Raw genomic sequence first — 18,793 nt, 5'->3', positions numbered from 1 at the left:
AAGGTATTTTGTTCGGTATTTTGTTGCTTACATGCATACTGCATACTATGATGTATTCAGTATATGCATGCATATACTGTATACTGCCTGCCATTTTTTTTTTTTGAGTATATGAAACTGAAAAAGTGTGCATTATGCAATGATAAACTAACAGTACTATGCTATGCTATTGTCACAATACCTCACTATGTTGTAGATTCAGTACATCCAGCTGTCATCTCAGTGATTAATACACTTATTTTGCTTTTTTAATCCAAACAATAACATTTAATCCAAAAATTAAGTCAAGGAGGAGATAAGGGAGTTAAAATGTTTGATGTCACTTTCAGTGCATTCAGCACACTAGAAACTGTAAGTTCAGGTTGAGCACATTGCATTATGGGATACAGTACTCCGTGCACCATGTTCTGGTTGTGTACTGTGCATTTTAGCATGCTGACAAGGTCCTTCCATGCATACAGAAGATTTGCATACTGTGCACAGTATAATCATGAATTATTAATGCATATAATGTCTGTAACCAATCAATAATGCAAACGCTCGCTCTCTTTGTCTTTCAGGATGGTCGATGTAGGGGGTCAGAGGTCAGAGCGCAGGAAGTGGATCCACTGTTTTGAGAATGTGACGTCCATCATGTTCCTGGTGGCTCTGAGCGAGTACGATCAGGTTCTGGTGGAATCGGACAATGAGGTGAGCAGCTCTCAAACCCCCACAGTGCTTTATTTTACTATAGAAATGTTTACCTTTACTTTTCTGTGGCGGCTGTGTGGTTTTTAGTATTTTTTCTGGTAGTAATTTGCCAACTATGTAGCCAACTACAGTTTCAAATATTTATAATTTCATACTGCCTACTATTTCACACACTGTTTTTATGCAAGGAAAGGCCAGTTTATTTATATAGCACATTTCATACACAGCAGTAATTCAAAGTGCTTTTACGTTTAAAAAAAATCATAAAAGGTGCATAAGAAATACAAATATCAGCAAAAAGTCAGAAAACAAAATTATTAAAAATATAATTAAAATGTATTAAAACAAATTTTAAGGAATAGTAGTCAATATACAGTATATGCTATGCAGTAAGCAGCATATATATATTGTCGCTGTCGGCAGAAACCTCATATGTCCCAAACTGCTACTTTTCATGAAATGGAAAAAAACACTGTATGTTGACAAAGTTGACAACACTGTGTTGTTAAAGTTGATATTGTGGCTTTAATTGTGGTCAGACACTTGTCATTATATTATTAACATTTTACCAAAATCAAGCTCAAATTGAGTTACAAGGTTTGTGACCAGCGAATTCCTGAGAATTTCAGTCATAAGTGTTTTGTCTGTCATTATAACGAACACATCTGAGGCAGTAAGAGCATCTCATTGCATTTTTATCAACTTACAGATTATAAAATTTATTGTAGCTATGTGAGCGCTCAGTTTTTTCTGTCATTTGGCCAAAATCTCGTTATAAAAGATGAAGTGCTTCACACAGGCTATTTAAGACAGTATTGGCTATGACTCGATAAATGACAAATTGTAGACTAAGACTCTTTTCTTCTCCTCAAATAAATAAAACATTAGCTTTTATTTATATATATAGTGTTTCCTGAGTAAAGAAAACATGTACTTATTCAAACAACCAGTTCTTTATTTATCATTGCATTGCAAACAAGCAAAGATGGTGCAAAATGTGTGCGGCATTTCATTCACGATAGAGCCGGGTGGAGTTACGAGGTTTAGTCACAAGCTCTTTTTAATACTTTTCTTTGTTTAAATATTAGCAAAACCCACAGACAGACGCAAGGGTGACCAATAGTAATAATTTCTGAAAAAAATTAAAATGCATACAAACTATGGAGATACAAGGTTTCCGTATATATGAATGCATGTGTGTCGGTGAGTGTTTTTTCACTGTGCATTTTAACATATATAATTATCCATTCTTTGTCTGTGTTCAGAATCGTATGGAGGAGAGCAAGGCTCTGTTCAGGACAATAATCACATATCCATGGTTCCAAAACTCCTCTGTCATCCTCTTCCTCAACAAGAAGGACCTGCTGGAGGAGAAGATCTCTTACTCCCACCTGGTCGACTATTTCCCAGAGTTCGATGGTTTGTATTCCTCCTGTCGTACAGTGTTTTTCATGTAGACTGGTTTAATACAGACAGTACCAATGTATGCATGTGTTTTAGTAGCTGATGATATTATTAGTATTTCGTTGACATGTTTGAAGGCAGTAAAAATGCTGTACAAAATCTCCAAATCGATGTTTAAACCTTTCAAAACAGATCTGCCATGAGTTCTGAGGTTAAATTTTCAAAGAAAATATCCTTAATATGTTCTTATTGGCCTGATTTCGGATAAAATACTACACTACTTGTGATCTTGCAAAATCACGCAGAAGTAGTTTTTATGATAGTACAGAGTAGGGATGTGCAACAGCGATCGAGTACTCGACCGTGACAGCAAGGATCAATCATGTAAACGATGATTTTTTTTTCTCCTGATTGGTTAGCAGCACTTTGGGCGGCGCCCTGAGCTCTGATTGTTTAGCTTGCTACAACATACATTTTATGAACTATACACTACCATTCAAAAGTTTGGGGTCAGTAAGTTGTTTTTGTTGTTGTTGTTTTGAAAGAAATTAATATTTTCAGCAAGGACGCATTTAATTGATCAAAAGTAAGAGTAAAGACATTTATAACGTTACAAAACAACATATTTCAAATAAATGCCGTTCTTTTGAACTTTCCATTCATCAAAGAATCCTGAACAAATGCATCACATTTTCCATAAAAATAAAGCAGAAACTGTTTACAATATTGATAATCAGAAATGTTTCTTGAGCAGCGAATCATCATATTAGAATGATTTCTGAAGGATCATGTGACACTGAAGACTGGAGTAATGATGCTGAAAATTCAGCTTTGATCACAGGAATAAATTACATTTTAAAAATATTCACATAGAATACAATTTAAAATTGTAATAATATTTCACTGTATAATATTTTACTGTATTTTTGATCAAATAAAAGCTAGAAATTACTGTGAATGTTATCTCTACAAAGTTGTTTTTTACATCCATATTCAGTATCCCAAATTACCGAAAGAGTTATGGAAAAATCAGTTAGCTTTTGCACTTTATAAATACTATAAAATAAAAACATTAAAATGTAGTGTTTCATCATTCATCTTGGATGGTGCTGGTTGGTTTGGATCAAGGTGAAGAACTCCTCCAGGTCTCCTGAAGTGTTTAACTCCATGCACACATTGTTTTGCAGGGCCCCAGAGGGACGCCCAGGCTGCACGGGAGTTCATCCTGAAGATGTTTGTGGATCTGAACCCTGACAGCGACAAGATCATCTACTCGCATTTCACCTGCGCCACCGACACGGAGAACATCCGCTTCGTGTTCGCGGCGGTGAAAGACACCATCCTGCAGCTAAACCTGAAGGAATACAACCTGGTGTGAGACGTGTGACGAGTCCAACACCGCTCACACGAATCAGCATAGAACAGGCACCCACAGAGCGTGCGCACACCTACGTCCACACACACAACACACACACACACACACATATACACACACACGCATCATGTACACAGTCAGAAACACACGGTTCTTTTGATTTCTCTTTCCCAGCTTCCAGAGTTCTTCTCTTTCTGTCCAGCGGAATCGTAACGGACGTGTCCTGCTCATCGTTTATTTTTTATTTGTTTGCCAAAGTCTGTCCGCTCAGCACCGGCAGCTCTCGTCAAAGGCCTCTTTCCCTTTTATCAAATTTGACCACCGAAACGTGGCTTGGATTTGACAAAGGGCGTTAGACTCCGACTCGCCACTCCCAACGTTTGCGTATTTCAAGAAAATGTTGGATTGGCGGAGCTACAATGAGAATGATCTGTGATGCGCTGGCCTGAAAAACTGGAAGTGATGTTCCTTCCTCTTCCTGTACTATCACTCGCTCCAATCACGTCATCTGCTCCGAGAGTTTCTCGGGAATTCTGCCTGGATGAATGGAAAAATGTGGTGTTCACAGCCCTGCAAAAAGACAAAAATGACAAAAAATAAAAAAAATAAAAATCACAACATATTTACATACTTGTACATGGACACATGGACTAGTGCTGTGGTGCCAGAAGTTCCGAAACGGATCCATTGGATCCTTCTAGAATTCCGAGGATTCTGGCGGATTCTAGAATCCAGTGGATTCCAGCGGGTTCCACTGATGGTGTGGAGAACCTTTCACTCGCAGAGATGATTCTCTCGACGAGGCTAGTCTTCAACTCGCATCGATGAATGTAAACTTCATGTGAGAGCATCGCCAATGCAAAAAAAAAATCAACAAAAAATCTGAAAAAAAAAATGATAATGAACGAAAATAGTGTAAGAATGCCTATATAAGCAAAAAGCACGCGAGGGAGAGATGAAAAGAAATAAATCTGTGTATATTGCTGAGATGATCATTTTAAGAACTTTTTAATGATAAGTAACTATAGCTACTTCTACTGCTACAGAATATAAAGTAAATTATAACAGCAGTCGAATTAATGATGGGTAAGAGACAGCGTTAAGGATTTTTAAATGTGCGCGAAACAGGATTATACACATACGATAGGTATTGTTCTGCAGATTTCCACATTTAGAGTTGAAAATGATTGCATTGCTTCCTTCCCCCATGGTTGTTATGTTTTATCTTCCTTCCCGGTTTCGTTTTAACTTCGCGATCTAATAAATTAGTGCGTGATTATCTTTTTTTTTTCCGCTCACAAACAGATACTTTATCAATTCAGAATCCGGGCCGTAGACTCGCGGGTATCGTCGTCATCCAGCGGCCCAGATGCACACAATCCATTATTTGTTTATGTAGTTTTTTATTGACATAGCGTAAATTTTTCGGTCAACAATTTCAAGAATTTCGAAACAAAATTCCGGTGGGAACGTGGGAGGACGAGGGTGGGGGGACAGGAAAGCATTCATGCGCTGAAGTTAATTGATTGTGTATATTTATATTTGTAAATACGTATACACATTATTGCTTATGTACAAAACGTCTGTGGTACACTATCTTTGGCAGAAAAAAAGAGAAAAAAAAACACTTTTTCGTAATTGTGTACGGTTCTGTTGGTTTTCTTATGAATTACAATATTATTGATACTGTGATTCTTCGTTTTAAGTTTTGATTTTTCTTTTTTTGGTCACTATGAATACGTCAAATGATATACACATAGCTGTACACGATGGTAACGTGTGGAGGACGAATGTGGTTTTAAAAAACGACGCGCACGGTTATGATGAGCAATAGTCTGAGAAAACCTAGAGCGTTTGGAAACATCGGAGAGGGATGGCGAAACAGCCTTCTCTACAGTGTGAATGTTATATGAGATAAAAATAAAAAATATGATTTTTAAGCAAAAGAAAAGATTAATTAAATAAAGAACATTTTATTTATATAATTTATGGACCAGATCTGAAGTTGTTGATAATTTGAATGCTATTGTTTGCTCTTTCCTATTTGAAGCACTCCCATGTTATGAGACAGAAATAGGAGACTAGTGTCTGTACTGCTGTATAAACCTCCGTTATGGATAAAAATGATCAGCTTTTTTGTTTTAATTTTCTATTTTAATTTTTTTTCCCCAAGCACACAATATATTGTACTATAAATATATTTCCCTAACCACACTTTTCACTTTCCTACAGAATTTTTTTTTTAATTGTTTAATTTCCAAATGATGTTTAGGTGAAGTGCTTAAAAACAAACATAGGAAATGTACCATATGAAAATAGACAGCTTTTTATCTGTGATTGAAGATCTATTTGGTTGACGCTTGCAAGTAGTGACTTTTTCTTTCGATTTTGATTTTATTTGAATTTCTTTCTAAATTCACAGCTTGTTTCCTTCATTGTGTATGTGATGCACAGATAGAAAAAAAGTGTTATTTTACAGTTGATATTTTATACAGGTGATGTTTCATTCATTTTCATCAAGGGCTACGAAAAACATGCCACATGAAAACCAGAAGCAATTGGTCACAGCCCAAAGTGTGGTTCGGTATCAAGAGAAACTTCTCTTTTTTTGTACGTGATCAGTTTCAAGCAGATTCAGAAATACACCCATTCCACCAAATGCATTATTCATTATTTTATCACATTTGCTGCCATGCATCTGAGTTCATCACTTGCCACGGTCATACTAGAGAAGCATTCCCAAACACTTACTTGATGGATATAAAACCTGACGTGATATTTGTAAACGGAACCCGTGTAATTCAGTGTTTAAGTGGGGTTTGGAAACGTCACACCATTTTGTAAATCTTGCAGTGTTTTCTTAACTGTTTGTAGTGAGTTAGATTTGAAGACACTGAAGCAAATCGTGGCCATTGAGCACTTAATCATCTAAAATGGCATCATATTGACACGTGTCTTACTCTGAAGTGTTCAAATGGATCTTGCGCCGTGACAGATCGAGGCTGCCTACACTAGACGAGGCAAAGCGACTGTTGTTTGTCGCGCCACGCCGCATCCAGGCCCTGTTTACACTAGTGTGTTTTCGTTTTAAAATGCATAACTTTTGCTACGGTTACACCTGCCGTCCACACTACTCCTGAGTTTTCAACCCTCGAAAACTTTTACTCTGTATTTGCGTTTCTGTGTAGATTGACCAAAACGGACGCTTTTGAAAACAAAGGCGTGGCCAGGGTTGCCAGGTTTTCACAACAAAACCCACCTCAAAAACTAGTTGGGTTTCAGGGGGGTCCCCCGGTAAAAATCATGTTCCAGGGGTAAAATCCACGTTTTTGGCAGGGTTCCTCTGGTAACATTTGCATTCCATGGGGCTAAATATCATGTTATTTGAGGTCGCTTCAACCCGCGGACATTAAAAACAACCCGCGGCAACAGTGTTAAAGTAGCCCAATTCCACGGGAAAACTGCGGACTTGGCAACACTGGGTGTGGCTGCCCACATTCTCTCCCTGATTGGGTCTTTTGGATCATTGTGTATCCTTCCCTGATTCGTCAAGCCCCTATCATATGACCATTATGCTACCGTTAGACAACAATATGATCAGCCTCAACGACTGTGTAAACAATAACATGGAGATGTCAGCCATTATAATAATTGTATGCACATGCCCAGTGTCCATGATTAGTCATGCGTTTTTGGTCGTGTAGTGTGGATGGAGATCTTTTCAGAAACCCCAGTATGGACGAGGATCGTTTTCATTTTAAAACGCCGTGTTAAAAGGAAAACGCATTAGTGTGGACAGCCCCAGTGTAGACAGCATCTTTTTTTATAATGGGTTTTATTTGCTTTTGTCCCGCCGCTCGCATCTGGTGTAGACGCAGCGTCAGTTTACTGCGGCTGTCGAAAATTATGGCTCTGCTCACTATGAGAATGTGTTGCTTTGTTGTGTCTGTGGTTGGAAAGCCTTCGATTGTAAGAAGGGGACGTTATTCGGCATAGCTTTGATTTGTTTAGTTTTTTTTGTGCCACAAGGCAAATGCCTAGAAACGCGTTGAGCCGCAGGGCGACCGTTCAAGCTACACATATCCATAAATGTGCCAGTTCCTGAAGTATCGTTTTTTTTGACGTTCCCTCAAGAACCTCTACCTCTGTGAACCATGTGGTGTTTTTTGGGCATTTTAGGATTGGTAGTCATGTGACAAGCACACTTCTTTTGTCAGTAGGGCACAGTCGATGAGGTTTGGAGGCAAAACTTTGTTTGTTTATTGGATCCTGCCAATGACCTGCATGTATTTTGTTTGCTTCATACACTGAACACAGCAGTAAATCAAAACCTTCCTCAGGTCAAATATTCTTCTTTGGCCAACTTCCTAATTCTCCAGCGAGTGGTAAATGGAAAATAGCATCCGTCCCATTGTTGGCAAGAGAATTGTCCGCCTGCAGCTTTCTATTTCGGTTCTGAAGTGGACAGGTGAATAGACATATCGGTTATGAAAGCTTTGGCTGTTCTCAAAGGCATCTGGTCAACAATACTGTGTACAAATGCATAAACGCAGATGCTTGACCAATGCATTGCAAACATGTCGTCTTGTTGTTACTGCATTGCTCTAACATCATTCAGTACTCAAGAGGGCGCTAGAGTTTCCTTCGAATATATGTGCCATTAAACCAGATGTTATTATTCCTGAAAAGGAAATTTGGCTGTAGAGGTTGCTATTGTTCGAACCAAATTCTCAGTATTCACTTCATTTCAGAGACTCAAAAATGAATCTTATGCATTCCTGTAAGAGCTTTCTCTAGTGTGTAGGCACCTAAAGATGAATCAATGATGGTTGTGATTTGATTCAGTGATTCATTGTGATGGAATGAACATATGGATCTTGTTGGATGCTCCTTTTGTTGACATCGAGTCAGATTTGCTGCCCCATTGCAGTTATTTCCATATTCCAAGTATGTTTACTGGTACGGTTAGATGCATCTGTGTGGTGGATGGTCAAATGAAGTTCTGACCCAGTGAAAGAGTCATTAAAAATTGATTTTATCTCCTGTTCTTTTCTTGTAATACATTACCTGAAAGCTGTTATGCCCAGGACCACTTTAATATTTTCTCTTTTTGTTAACAGGACTATCATGTACATTTTATTTGGGTTTTCTCTCTCATTCTTTCTCTGCTTCTTTTTGCCCTTTTATTTTGTAATTATACCAAATGTAAATGTTGTATAATATTGTGCGTGCCAATCCCCTTCTCTGAGACTGACTCTTAACAAGTGCCAATTGTTGTCCAAATCACATGCGGACCGTGAAATTAGACATGGTCCCCTTTTAAAAATGAGTAAAACACTAAATAAGAGAGTAAACGGATTTACTTTATATTTAAGTTGGAAGATAAACTGCTGTTTTTCTCTTTTCTTTTCTTTTTTTTTTTAAGGAATTGTAATTATTAAAGCATGTGCTCTTTGTCCAGGTGGGAGTTTTGGGCTCAGACAAACATCGAAATCCTCGAGACGAGGAAACATAGTGGAAATTTATTTTACGACATTCTCGCCATATTTTGTTGTTGTTTTTATTTGTATTTGTTTCATTTCAACCACTGTTGCCTGAACCTCATTCAAACATGGAAATGATTTTCATAACCGCCTTCTAAAAAAAGAAAAATTATAAAGTATCTGTTTTAAATTTAAATAAATTTGTTCCTATACTTGCTGATTGTCTTGTAACTTGTTTTCTTTGCAGTGCCTGAAATGTTGAAGTGTTAAAAATCTGCTGATTGCTACTTTTCAAAATGTTTGAAGTGCATTATATTCATTCTGTTTTATCTGCATTATAAATTCAGCACAGAAGTCACAGAATGTCCTTTATTTTAAATTGTTTGCTAAATATAGTTGGGTTTTTTGTCCAGAAGGGAGCACACAGAGATTGCATAGAGAGAAAATTCCCTACCAGCTAAAGAATCTAAAACTTAAAAACACATTGTAGAGGGAATTGCATGCATTTACGACTGTTTTAAACAGTGGTGTAATTCATTATTTATAATATGCTTGATCAATTGGTTTGTTTTTAAAAGTTGTTTAATATGCATTAGGCAGTTTTTGTAGCTAATAAACCCAATGGCGAAAATATGAATGACCCCATGAGACCCAGGCAAAAATGCATTTATATATATATATATATATATATATATATATATATATTTCATCAGAATATTGTTCTTTGCATTATATTATATTATATTATATTATATTATATTATATTATATTATATTATATTATATTTATTATATTATATTAGAAATCACAGGATGCCGTCTTGAATACTCCAGGAATATTTCTGGTCTTGGAGATATTAATAAATAACACGTTCACTACAGTGGAAATGGTCCCATGGGTGCAGTTGCCTATAGTGCAGGTTGGAGTCGCTGTGCACTGACCGGGAACAAAAGCAGCGCAATTCCAACACCTTCCACCGACAGACACACTTCCGGTGTTACTGTTATTTCATCCATTTGACATCTTAAAATGGGCCTACTGAGCGCCACCTTAAATCCCGCATGCGAACGCACTAAGGTACAAATCCTACTATGATAAAGGCTTGTCTTATGAATATTACTGACGCAACATGGCGTTCGCCCGGTAGTCCTGTCTGATTGGCTGCAGAGCAAACGCTACTGTTGTAAACAGTACCAAACAGGTCTCGTTATAAAATTTGATCTAGATATAGAAAAAAAGGCCTCAAAGGACAAATAATGAATATAGATTTTAAGAATTTAAGGAGTTAATCTTCAAAGTACACCTTCCTAAAATAAATATTAATCATTTAATTGAAGGACATTTTATTACATATACAGTTACTGTACAACACATTCATTTTGAGATGTTAAGTAGGTGTCACTGTGTACTTATATTTTATGACAAAAATACATTTGTGTTGCCACCAAAGTAGTGCAGAATAAAACACAATAAAGCTACAGAAACTTTTCGATATAGTTGTGGAAGGTTAAATAGATTTAATTTTAGTATCGGAGACCCAGGAACAAACCAGACCGCTCACTGAATATTCATGAGGTGATGTAAATATACGCTCCCGGAAGGTTACCAGGCAACGTGAGCACGGTGTGATTAATATTCATGAGTAAAGCCTTCCCCGTAGTAGAATCCGTAATTTGGCGTCTTGCATCACATGAGTCTGTACATACGAGTCCTGAAGCGGCGGAACTACGAGGCATGATTTTCCGAGCACAGGCAGCTTTTTCACCGCTTATAGACAGACACACGCAAGACTAGCGTACAAACGACCAGTTTTAGACGTTTTTTGCTCATTTTTAAACGCATTCTGCTAATTTTCTCCAATATAAACGCATCTGTTAGCTTTAGCCAGGTAGCTTGTAGCTGGAAATTGGGCAAGTATGATCAGCCTGGCAGTGGATTAATCGCTGAAATTGGCCTATTCCAACAGAAGATTTATTTTTCGTATGTGAAACCGCAATGTCACACACTGTAGTAAAGATAACCTGTTGTTTTTGTTATTCTAAAGGCAGAGCTATCTGAAGTTGATGTAGGTTTTGCAAAGCTGAACAACAAAATCCAGGAAAACTGGAGATCATAGCCAGGAAATCTGTTCAGGAGACCAGACTAAAGACCTTTCTACCTTCAAATTGATCAGTTTAGACCAAAACAAGACCGAACAAAGAAAATATCCATCCAAAGGCTTTTCATATCATCTACAGAGAAAGAATAAAGCACAAAAACAGGCTGATATGATGTTTCCACAAGCCAGGCACTCGGTAAGTGTCTCATTCTCCTTCATTCATGCTGATTGTTACACAGCAGCTGTTACGGACATTGTATTGCTTTCATATTGATGTAACAGAAAATACCGTGTAATTACCATTTTATTTGTTTGTATATGGTGATATAATGTTTAGTGGACATGAACCCTGATTATACCATGTTTTTGGGCATGCACCATGGTAATACCATGTTGCTCATGCGCTAAAATGCGTGTTTTTTGACGTCTACAATGGCAATACCATGTTTTTTGGTTATGTCCACTTAGTACTATGGTAAAGTTCTGTTATCAGTTGGTAATAGTACTTTTAGATTAGGATTTTTTTTTCACCAGAGATAATGTGATGTACAATTCTAAATTTTAAAGCTCTTCTGTTTTTTAGTGTGATATAGAGCTACTAAGTCCACTTAGTTTTGTGCACCTAATGCAAAAAAAAATAGTTTTTGTTGACTATTGAGCCAGTGTGAGCTTTAAAAATGTGGTCAGGTTCTCATTGTCTCGTGTTCAGTCTGTATCCTTCCTCCTGCAAAAGCTGGATCTACTTGTTTTTAGTAGAAGTGCATGGACATTGTTTATGAACATTACTATTGAAAGACGTACATAAAGCATATTGTTTTGAAAGCATTGTTAAAATTAGCCTCAGAAAGAATCGATTAACTAATGTTTATCAATGAAGTGTTGTTAATTCTGGTGGAAAGATTTTTCGCCTTAATTTGGATCAAAGTTCACCCCAGAGACATGTCTTTGTGTATTTTGCCATGCTAAATAGATGAAAAGATTGCAGTGGCTCCTTAATGTTTTCTTTTCTTGATCTTTGGCGGTTTTTGTTCACAGTTTGGTCTTTATCTCATGATTCAGATGTCAGGTTTCCAGGTAGTATGTCTAAATGAAAGCATTTCTGAATGTATTCTGGTTCAGGTAGGGTCGGAGATGCTTGTTTGCACACCAGTTGCCTGGTTCCCTCCCTGTAGAGGCTTAATTGTGTCGTTTCCATGAATTGTTCCTGTGCACACAGTGGGCAGCTTGTGTTAATGAGTCCCCAGTCATTATTTTGTTTGCACTCAAGCCTAATTGCCTTTTCCCCCGTGCATACAGGCATATGTGTACACACAAACACAAGGACGCTAAATGAAAACCACATAAATGGATGGTTTTGGAGGTTTCTGTAATTGAGGGCTTTTTGCTATTCAGAGAGTAGAATTTAGGAGAACATTTCAGTGTTCAGCAAACTTGAGATGTCTGCGAGGAAGTGAACGAGACGTTCTGACACTTGAACCGATTGAAATTTGAGCCTGAGCAGTGTCCTGAAACGATTCCTGAGTCCGCTATTTCATATTTTATTTTGAAGCATGTTAATGATGGTGTTTTCAGTTGGTATTGATATACTGTAGGTCTCTGCCTTAGTTTCATGAAGTAACAATTAAAACTACAACATCTTCAGCCCCTTGTCCAGAAACCCTAAAGAAATCTGAGGGTACGTTAGGGCTGCACGATTATGACAAATATCATAATTGTCAATTATTCCCTTGAAATTGTAATTGCGATTTATTAATAACGATTATCACAATTACATTGAATGATGTTTTGAATAGCTTTATACCATTGTATAAAGCAACTGCATGCCATATTTTTATGTAAAAATAAAAAAATAAGCTGAAAACACTCTTCCTGAAATGTTTTTATTGCTTTTCTATAGCATTAAACCTCAAATGTCAATTGTAGATTGGTTTTTTTTTTTCTTAAAAAAAAAAAAAGAAAAAAAAAGTAAACATACATGTAATAATAATAGGGGCTATTGCACCATGTTGTTTTAGGAACTTAGTTATAGGGACTAGCCACCAGGGTGGTTCCCCGAGAACTAATGCTCCCCTATGGCCATTTTCCTGGTTTCATTCGCACCGCCAGTAGGAACTCTGAAGTGACGTAAACTGCGCTTGTTGTTGTGACGGTGCTGAGAACAGCTCAGCCAGAGCCTGAGCACACAGTGCTCGCATTCTCCGTCTTCATTCGTTTACGATCTGTTTAACAGTCCTGTCTAATACATTATTAAATAGAACTGTATTACAAAGAAAGTAGACAGTATATGAAAAAGTATTAGCTTTTGATGTGTGGTTGATGGTCCACACTAGCTGAGCAGACATATAATCATGTTTCGCTTGGTCCGCTCAAAGTCGTGCTGGATTTTCTTCTTAGTGTAAGGTTGAGAGGTCCATCTATCACTGCTTTCCATGTTTGTAGAGTTAGTTATTGGAGTATATAGGCTGTGTACGTGACTTTTTAAAAATGGCGAGTGTTGGTGTTTCGTGTCTGTTCGACGAATCAGTGCACACTTACGTCCCTAGCAGTTCCGTAATCGTGATTAGAAATTTGATTAATTGTGCAGCCCTCGGGTAAGTTTACATAACAACGATGTACTAAATATGGAAAAGTTTTTCCTTTGCTTTTATCGCGTACAGACAACAACATTGTCAAAGTGATCCCCCTTCACATGTGTCCATGAAAATGACTAAAACGCTGTATTATTCATGCCTGGCCAGTAGTTGGCGATGTCACTTTGTAAAGAAACATTACGCGCCTATAGACTGAACACATAATACACATGCGCGTGACGTCACCATTTTCACAAATTCATGTTTTTGTTGTTTACATGGAGGTATCATTTTCAAAAACGTGCACTTTTGCTTTTTTGTATTTATTTATTTTTGGCATTTTTGCCTTTATTATGACAGGACAGTAAGTTGACAGGAAGCGAAGTTGGAGAGAGTGAGGGGGATGGGATCGGGAAAGGTCCTTGGGACACCTGAAGTGCAACTGCGCTATATGTCGGTACGCTGCCCATGAGGCTATTGGCATGGATGGAAAAAAACTTGCACTTTGAAACCCGTTTTCAGGCTGGCAAAACACCATTGTCATGTAAATGAACGGCCATAATTCATAAATAAATTAAATGTAAATTCTTTTATAATTTAAAACCAGTCCTAATAAGATAAAACAAGAATATTCTAAAAATCAAATAGGAACTTACTGTATTATTTATTATTTTTAAATTATATACATAATTTAATTCTAAAATGTAAGCATTATATGTATATTTCCAAGTATGTTTAATAAATATTAATTCTAAAGTACATAAATAATTATTTACTTTAATGTCATTTCGTAGAGAATTCCAGTTTGATCCCATTAGGAATTATTTCCAAAGTATGACAGCATTTCTTTAGAGATTATTTTGTTGTTGTTTACAAGGCTCTAGTGTCTTAAAATAAGAGATTAATACATCAACAGCGAAAACTGACCACTTTAAAGACGTTATGTTGACATGTCTTACTGCCGCTGATGAATTCTTAAGTACACTGACCAAACTTTGGTCTTAAACCTCAGAAATTTCAGAAGAAGTGGGAATCAGGCAGAGATTAACTGCAGGATCCCAAATCGTGGATTAGGAGTTACAGCCGACTGCTCTGTTTAATCTTAGCCTCAAAGATTTACTCTGTTCTTTGGTATTTGGGATCTTTGGGATCAGTTTGACTTATCAAACCTCTGAAGTTACTTATCGACTTTTGGTCGATAGATTTGATAGTTGTTTTGGGACAAATCCTGCACAGCGCTAGGAATTGTTTCAAAGGGAAGGATATTTTGCTCCAAACATTGGAACTGTCAGGACTGAGAAAGATTCTTCTTTTAAAAAAATAGAAAACACTTCATTCTAAATGAAGCATGTGTGACACTGTTTCTCTTAATCCAATTGTTGGTCCTTTTCGGCTTGTTTGTGGTAATAAGTCAGGCCCAGTGGATTATGGTTAAGGATTACTGCTTCAGCTTTGTTTGGTGACCATAAGCAGCTATTCGTCAGATTGCGATGACCATCGTCTTCCTCTCTCCATCTGAACTCTTGAACTCTGCTCAGTGGAGATAATGGACAATACCAAACTCCACTTCTCTGAGCAGCCATCTTGTGCTGAGATAACGCACTGATCTTTTGAGCTCCTGTGTTGATATCATTGTTTTGGTCGTAGGAACATTTAGGAAAGCATTTTTTCTTTTTCATAAAGTTTAAAAAATTAAGCTTCCAATTGACCCTTTTCACATTTCTGGGGTTCTCAGAACCAGAAGTCATCATAGTTGGGTAAACGTCTATAGTGGTGAATGGGAGGTGATAGAAAATGTAATTTTTGTATTTCCATTTGCTCCAATAGCAAAAGAAAGAAGTCAATGAAAGCATTTTCAAGAACCAGTTCCAAATTTCCAAGAATCAGGGTTTCGATAAGACACGTGCATTTCGATTCCGTTTAACAATTCCTGTGTTTGCATTTTAATGTGATTTTAACCATTAAAGTGAAAGAAGAGAACACAGTTTGGCACTAGTGAACACAGTTTGGCACTAGTGCGCTGTTTTCGCACAGAAGGCCGCCTCTCATATAGGGCGCGAATACTGAATTGAGTTATCTTTCGCATCTTCTTGCGCTTGAACAGACACATATACACAAAATTATGTCAAAATATCTATGTAAACACAGTCAGTTTTGTCTTAAGTGAACGTGAACAGTTGAGGAAAAAAACGTATGTGTAACAGTATATTGGATCCGTGCATTCAGACTTAAAGTGACAGCAGCCTAATAAACCCACTGCAGTCTGTATTATTTGTATTATCTGTATTAGTTAGGCTAGTTGTTTTTGCTGTGGTATTTTTTTTTTTTTTTTAAACCATAGGCAAAAGTTCCTCATCTAAGTGTTCTTAAGGCTGTTGATTTTTGTTCTTGGTATTCAGCTGCAATAGAATGCTTTGCAAAAAAGATGTTTTATATCTAAATGTTTGACCCTTTTTTTTGCCTTATTGTAGAGTTGCACGATTCTGGATAAAATGAGAATCACGATTTTTTGATTTCAAATAAAGATCACGATTCTCCCACGATTCTGAATATATAACTAAACAAAATAATGTTATTTACTAGAGTTCTGACAAAATATTAATTGCTGGGAAAATGTTTAATGTTTTCGAATGAATTCAATGACTCATTAATAAATACATTACTGTACATTCAATACATTCATTACTGGATGAATCAGTGTTTTTGAACAAATATTTTGAATGAATGATTCAATGACATACATTTTTTAACAGTCACTTGTCGCCACCTAGTGGCGTAAGATGCAATTAATACAACCGTTATTTGAAGCACCAAGTTAGTTTCAAAAGGTGGTTTGATCTATTTTAATAGCTATTGTAGACATCAGTGTTTATATTCTAACTTTAAACTTTTATCTCAGTACTTCTGTGATAATTTGATTATTTGTAACACAGAAATAACTACTGTGTGGTTCAAAACTGCTCTCTCTGGATCAACGCAGCAGCACGAAAACAGATTTGAATGTTCCAATATGATTTGTCAAAGGTTTAATAGACACGGGCGAATCATTGTCATTAATAAAATAAGATTGCGTGGGTGTTTGAATCTTTTTACGATTAATCGTGCAGCTCTACCTTTTTGAAATCGAAACTTGGAATCGATAAGAAGCAGAATCGGAATCATTAAAATTCAAACGATACCCAAACCAACTTTTTTTTGTTTGTTTGTTTGTTGTTGTTGTTGTTTTTTTGTACCTACTGGTACCGTAGTATCTGTGCATTTGACAACCTTACACGCAGCAGTGTTAATTAGTTTTTTGTCATTGACTGCCAAGGTAATTTAAAACAAAGCTTTGTGGTTACTGTGGTGTTCCGGGTGGTTTCTAGGTTGTTGCTATGTTTTTGCGTAGTGTTCTGGGTTGTTGCTAGGGTGTTGCTACGTGGTTGGTGTGGTGTTCGGGATGATTGCTAGGGTGTTGCTACGTGATTGGTGTGGTGTTCCGGATGGCTGCTAGTATGTTGCTTTGTGGTTGCTGTGGTGTTCCAGGTGGTTGCTAGGGTATTGCTATGAGGTTGCTGTGGTGTTCTGGGTGGTTGCTGTGTAAAAAAAGTTCAATCTCTTAGAAAAGTGATAGCACATCTCTCTTCAACAAGCCGGATGATTGTAGTACAAAAGAGGTGCATGCCAAAGTTAATTACTTAGTGTTTGGGTTTGTTCAAGTCTATAACCCTCAGTATGAGCAATAATAATAGTGATGCTTGACTTGGCAGACACTACAAGGATTTAACAGTCTGATGCCATGGAGAACCTTCTTCCACAAAGAACCTTTTATACTCTAGTCTAGTGCTTTAGAAAACCATCTACATACCAGTGCTTTAAAGAAACCAGAAACCAAACACTGAAGAACCTGCAATGAAACATCAAGAACTTTACAAATCTCCAAAGTACCATATATAAGCTCAAATATAAATGCCTCTTTAAAAATCGGTGATGATTCATCAGGAAATTCGAAGAAACACTGATTGTCATTTTCTGGGAAGTTGTAAGCATGTTTTTTTTTTTATGCTCTTTCTCAGCTCGTGATGTCACAGCATGATTGTTACATTTCACTTTTGAATTCTGTTTGATATGCACTAATCAGCTGTGAACGTTTAGCAGGATTGAGTGTGTGAGACGTGTGTTTGTACAGGAGCAGGTGCATGAGAGACATATGTGTGGTTCTTCTGCAGTCAGCTATCTCTCTGTCTCATCGCTTATCTTTGTTTATGTACATACTGCTGTTTGCTAAGGCAAGCATCGCTGTTATTATTGCTTATACGTGAGTTAATGATTGAAACTAGTGCTGCATGATTTGGGGTGGGGAAATCAAATTGCGATTTTTGTTAAAAATTGTGATTGCGAATTAAAAATTAAGAAAAAAGAAAACTAACCAAAAAAAAAACTCCAGTTTTACTGTGCTTGTTTGTACACTCTTAAAAATAAAGGTTCCAAAAAGGGGTTTTCACAGCGATGTCATAGAAGATAGAACTATTTTTGTTTCCCCAAAGAACCTTTCAGTGAACAGTTATTAAAAGACCCATTTTTTCTTAGTTTGAAGAAAAATCTAAAGAACTTTTTCCATTATAAAGAACCTCCATGGATGTTAAAGGTTCATTATAGAACGATGCCAATAAAGAAACTTTTATTTTTTTTTTAAGAGTGTAGAGCTGCCTAATTTGTCCAAAAAGCTTGCGATTATATATCAATATGGCTATATAGTAATTAGGGCTGCAATAATTGATAATAATCGATAATGAAAATCATCAACAACGAATGTCATTATGGATTAGTCACGTCTGCCCACTGTGCATGGAAAACTTCAGCAAGTTGCACTGTCAAATTACAGCACTGAATAAAGCATTTTTATGTACAAATTGCGTCTAAAATTAGCGGAGGAAACGGAGAAACGATAAAGATACGTGATCCAAGCTTCCCAAAACATGAAAAGCTAATGCATTAGCGTAATGTTTAACGTGGCTTGCCCTGTCAGGCGCTTTGACAGATGAGTGTGCTGTTTAATTTGTGATGTGTTTCATAACACTTTCATTCTACCGTTATATTCTTATCTGTAAGTGTTACAAATTCACGGAAGTATTTCCATTTTGCATGAAGGTTCACCCTGACAGTCTGCGTTAAACTTCAGACTTTACTGAAT

At 36.9% G+C, this 18,793-nt stretch overlaps 2 protein-coding genes across 3 annotated transcripts in view; both read left to right on the top strand.

Annotated features, from left to right (window-relative positions):
- The window catches only part of gna11b (guanine nucleotide binding protein (G protein), alpha 11b (Gq class)), a 46,768-nt gene extending 37,596 nt beyond the window's left edge, over positions 1–9,172 (top strand). The window contains exons 5-7 of the mRNA XM_051913193.1: positions 561–690; positions 1,956–2,109; positions 3,282–9,172. Coding sequence (XP_051769153.1) covers positions 561–690; positions 1,956–2,109; positions 3,282–3,472 — 475 coding nt within the window. The 3' untranslated portion in view covers positions 3,473–9,172. The remainder of the gene's footprint in view (positions 1–560; positions 691–1,955; positions 2,110–3,281) is intronic.
- A 1,437-nt stretch (positions 9,173–10,609) lies between these two features.
- The window catches only part of chico, a 26,245-nt gene continuing 18,061 nt past the window's right edge, over positions 10,610–18,793 (top strand). Inside the window, exons 1-2 of one of the 2 annotated variants that reach the window (XM_051913251.1) lie at positions 10,610–10,866; positions 11,001–11,246. In XM_051913251.1, the coding sequence (XP_051769211.1) occupies positions 11,220–11,246 (27 nt within the window). In that variant the 5' untranslated portion in view covers positions 10,610–10,866; positions 11,001–11,219. Of the gene's footprint in view, positions 11,247–18,793 lie in introns of both variants that reach the window. The other variant, XM_051913259.1, reaches the window with a different exon arrangement.

This window comes from Ctenopharyngodon idella, chromosome 2 (assembly GCF_019924925.1).
Source record: "Ctenopharyngodon idella isolate HZGC_01 chromosome 2, HZGC01, whole genome shotgun sequence".
Lineage (NCBI taxonomy): Eukaryota > Metazoa > Chordata > Actinopteri > Cypriniformes > Xenocyprididae > Ctenopharyngodon > Ctenopharyngodon idella.
Note: the sequence above shows the minus strand (reverse complement) of the source record. Positions and strands in the feature narration are given on the sequence as shown.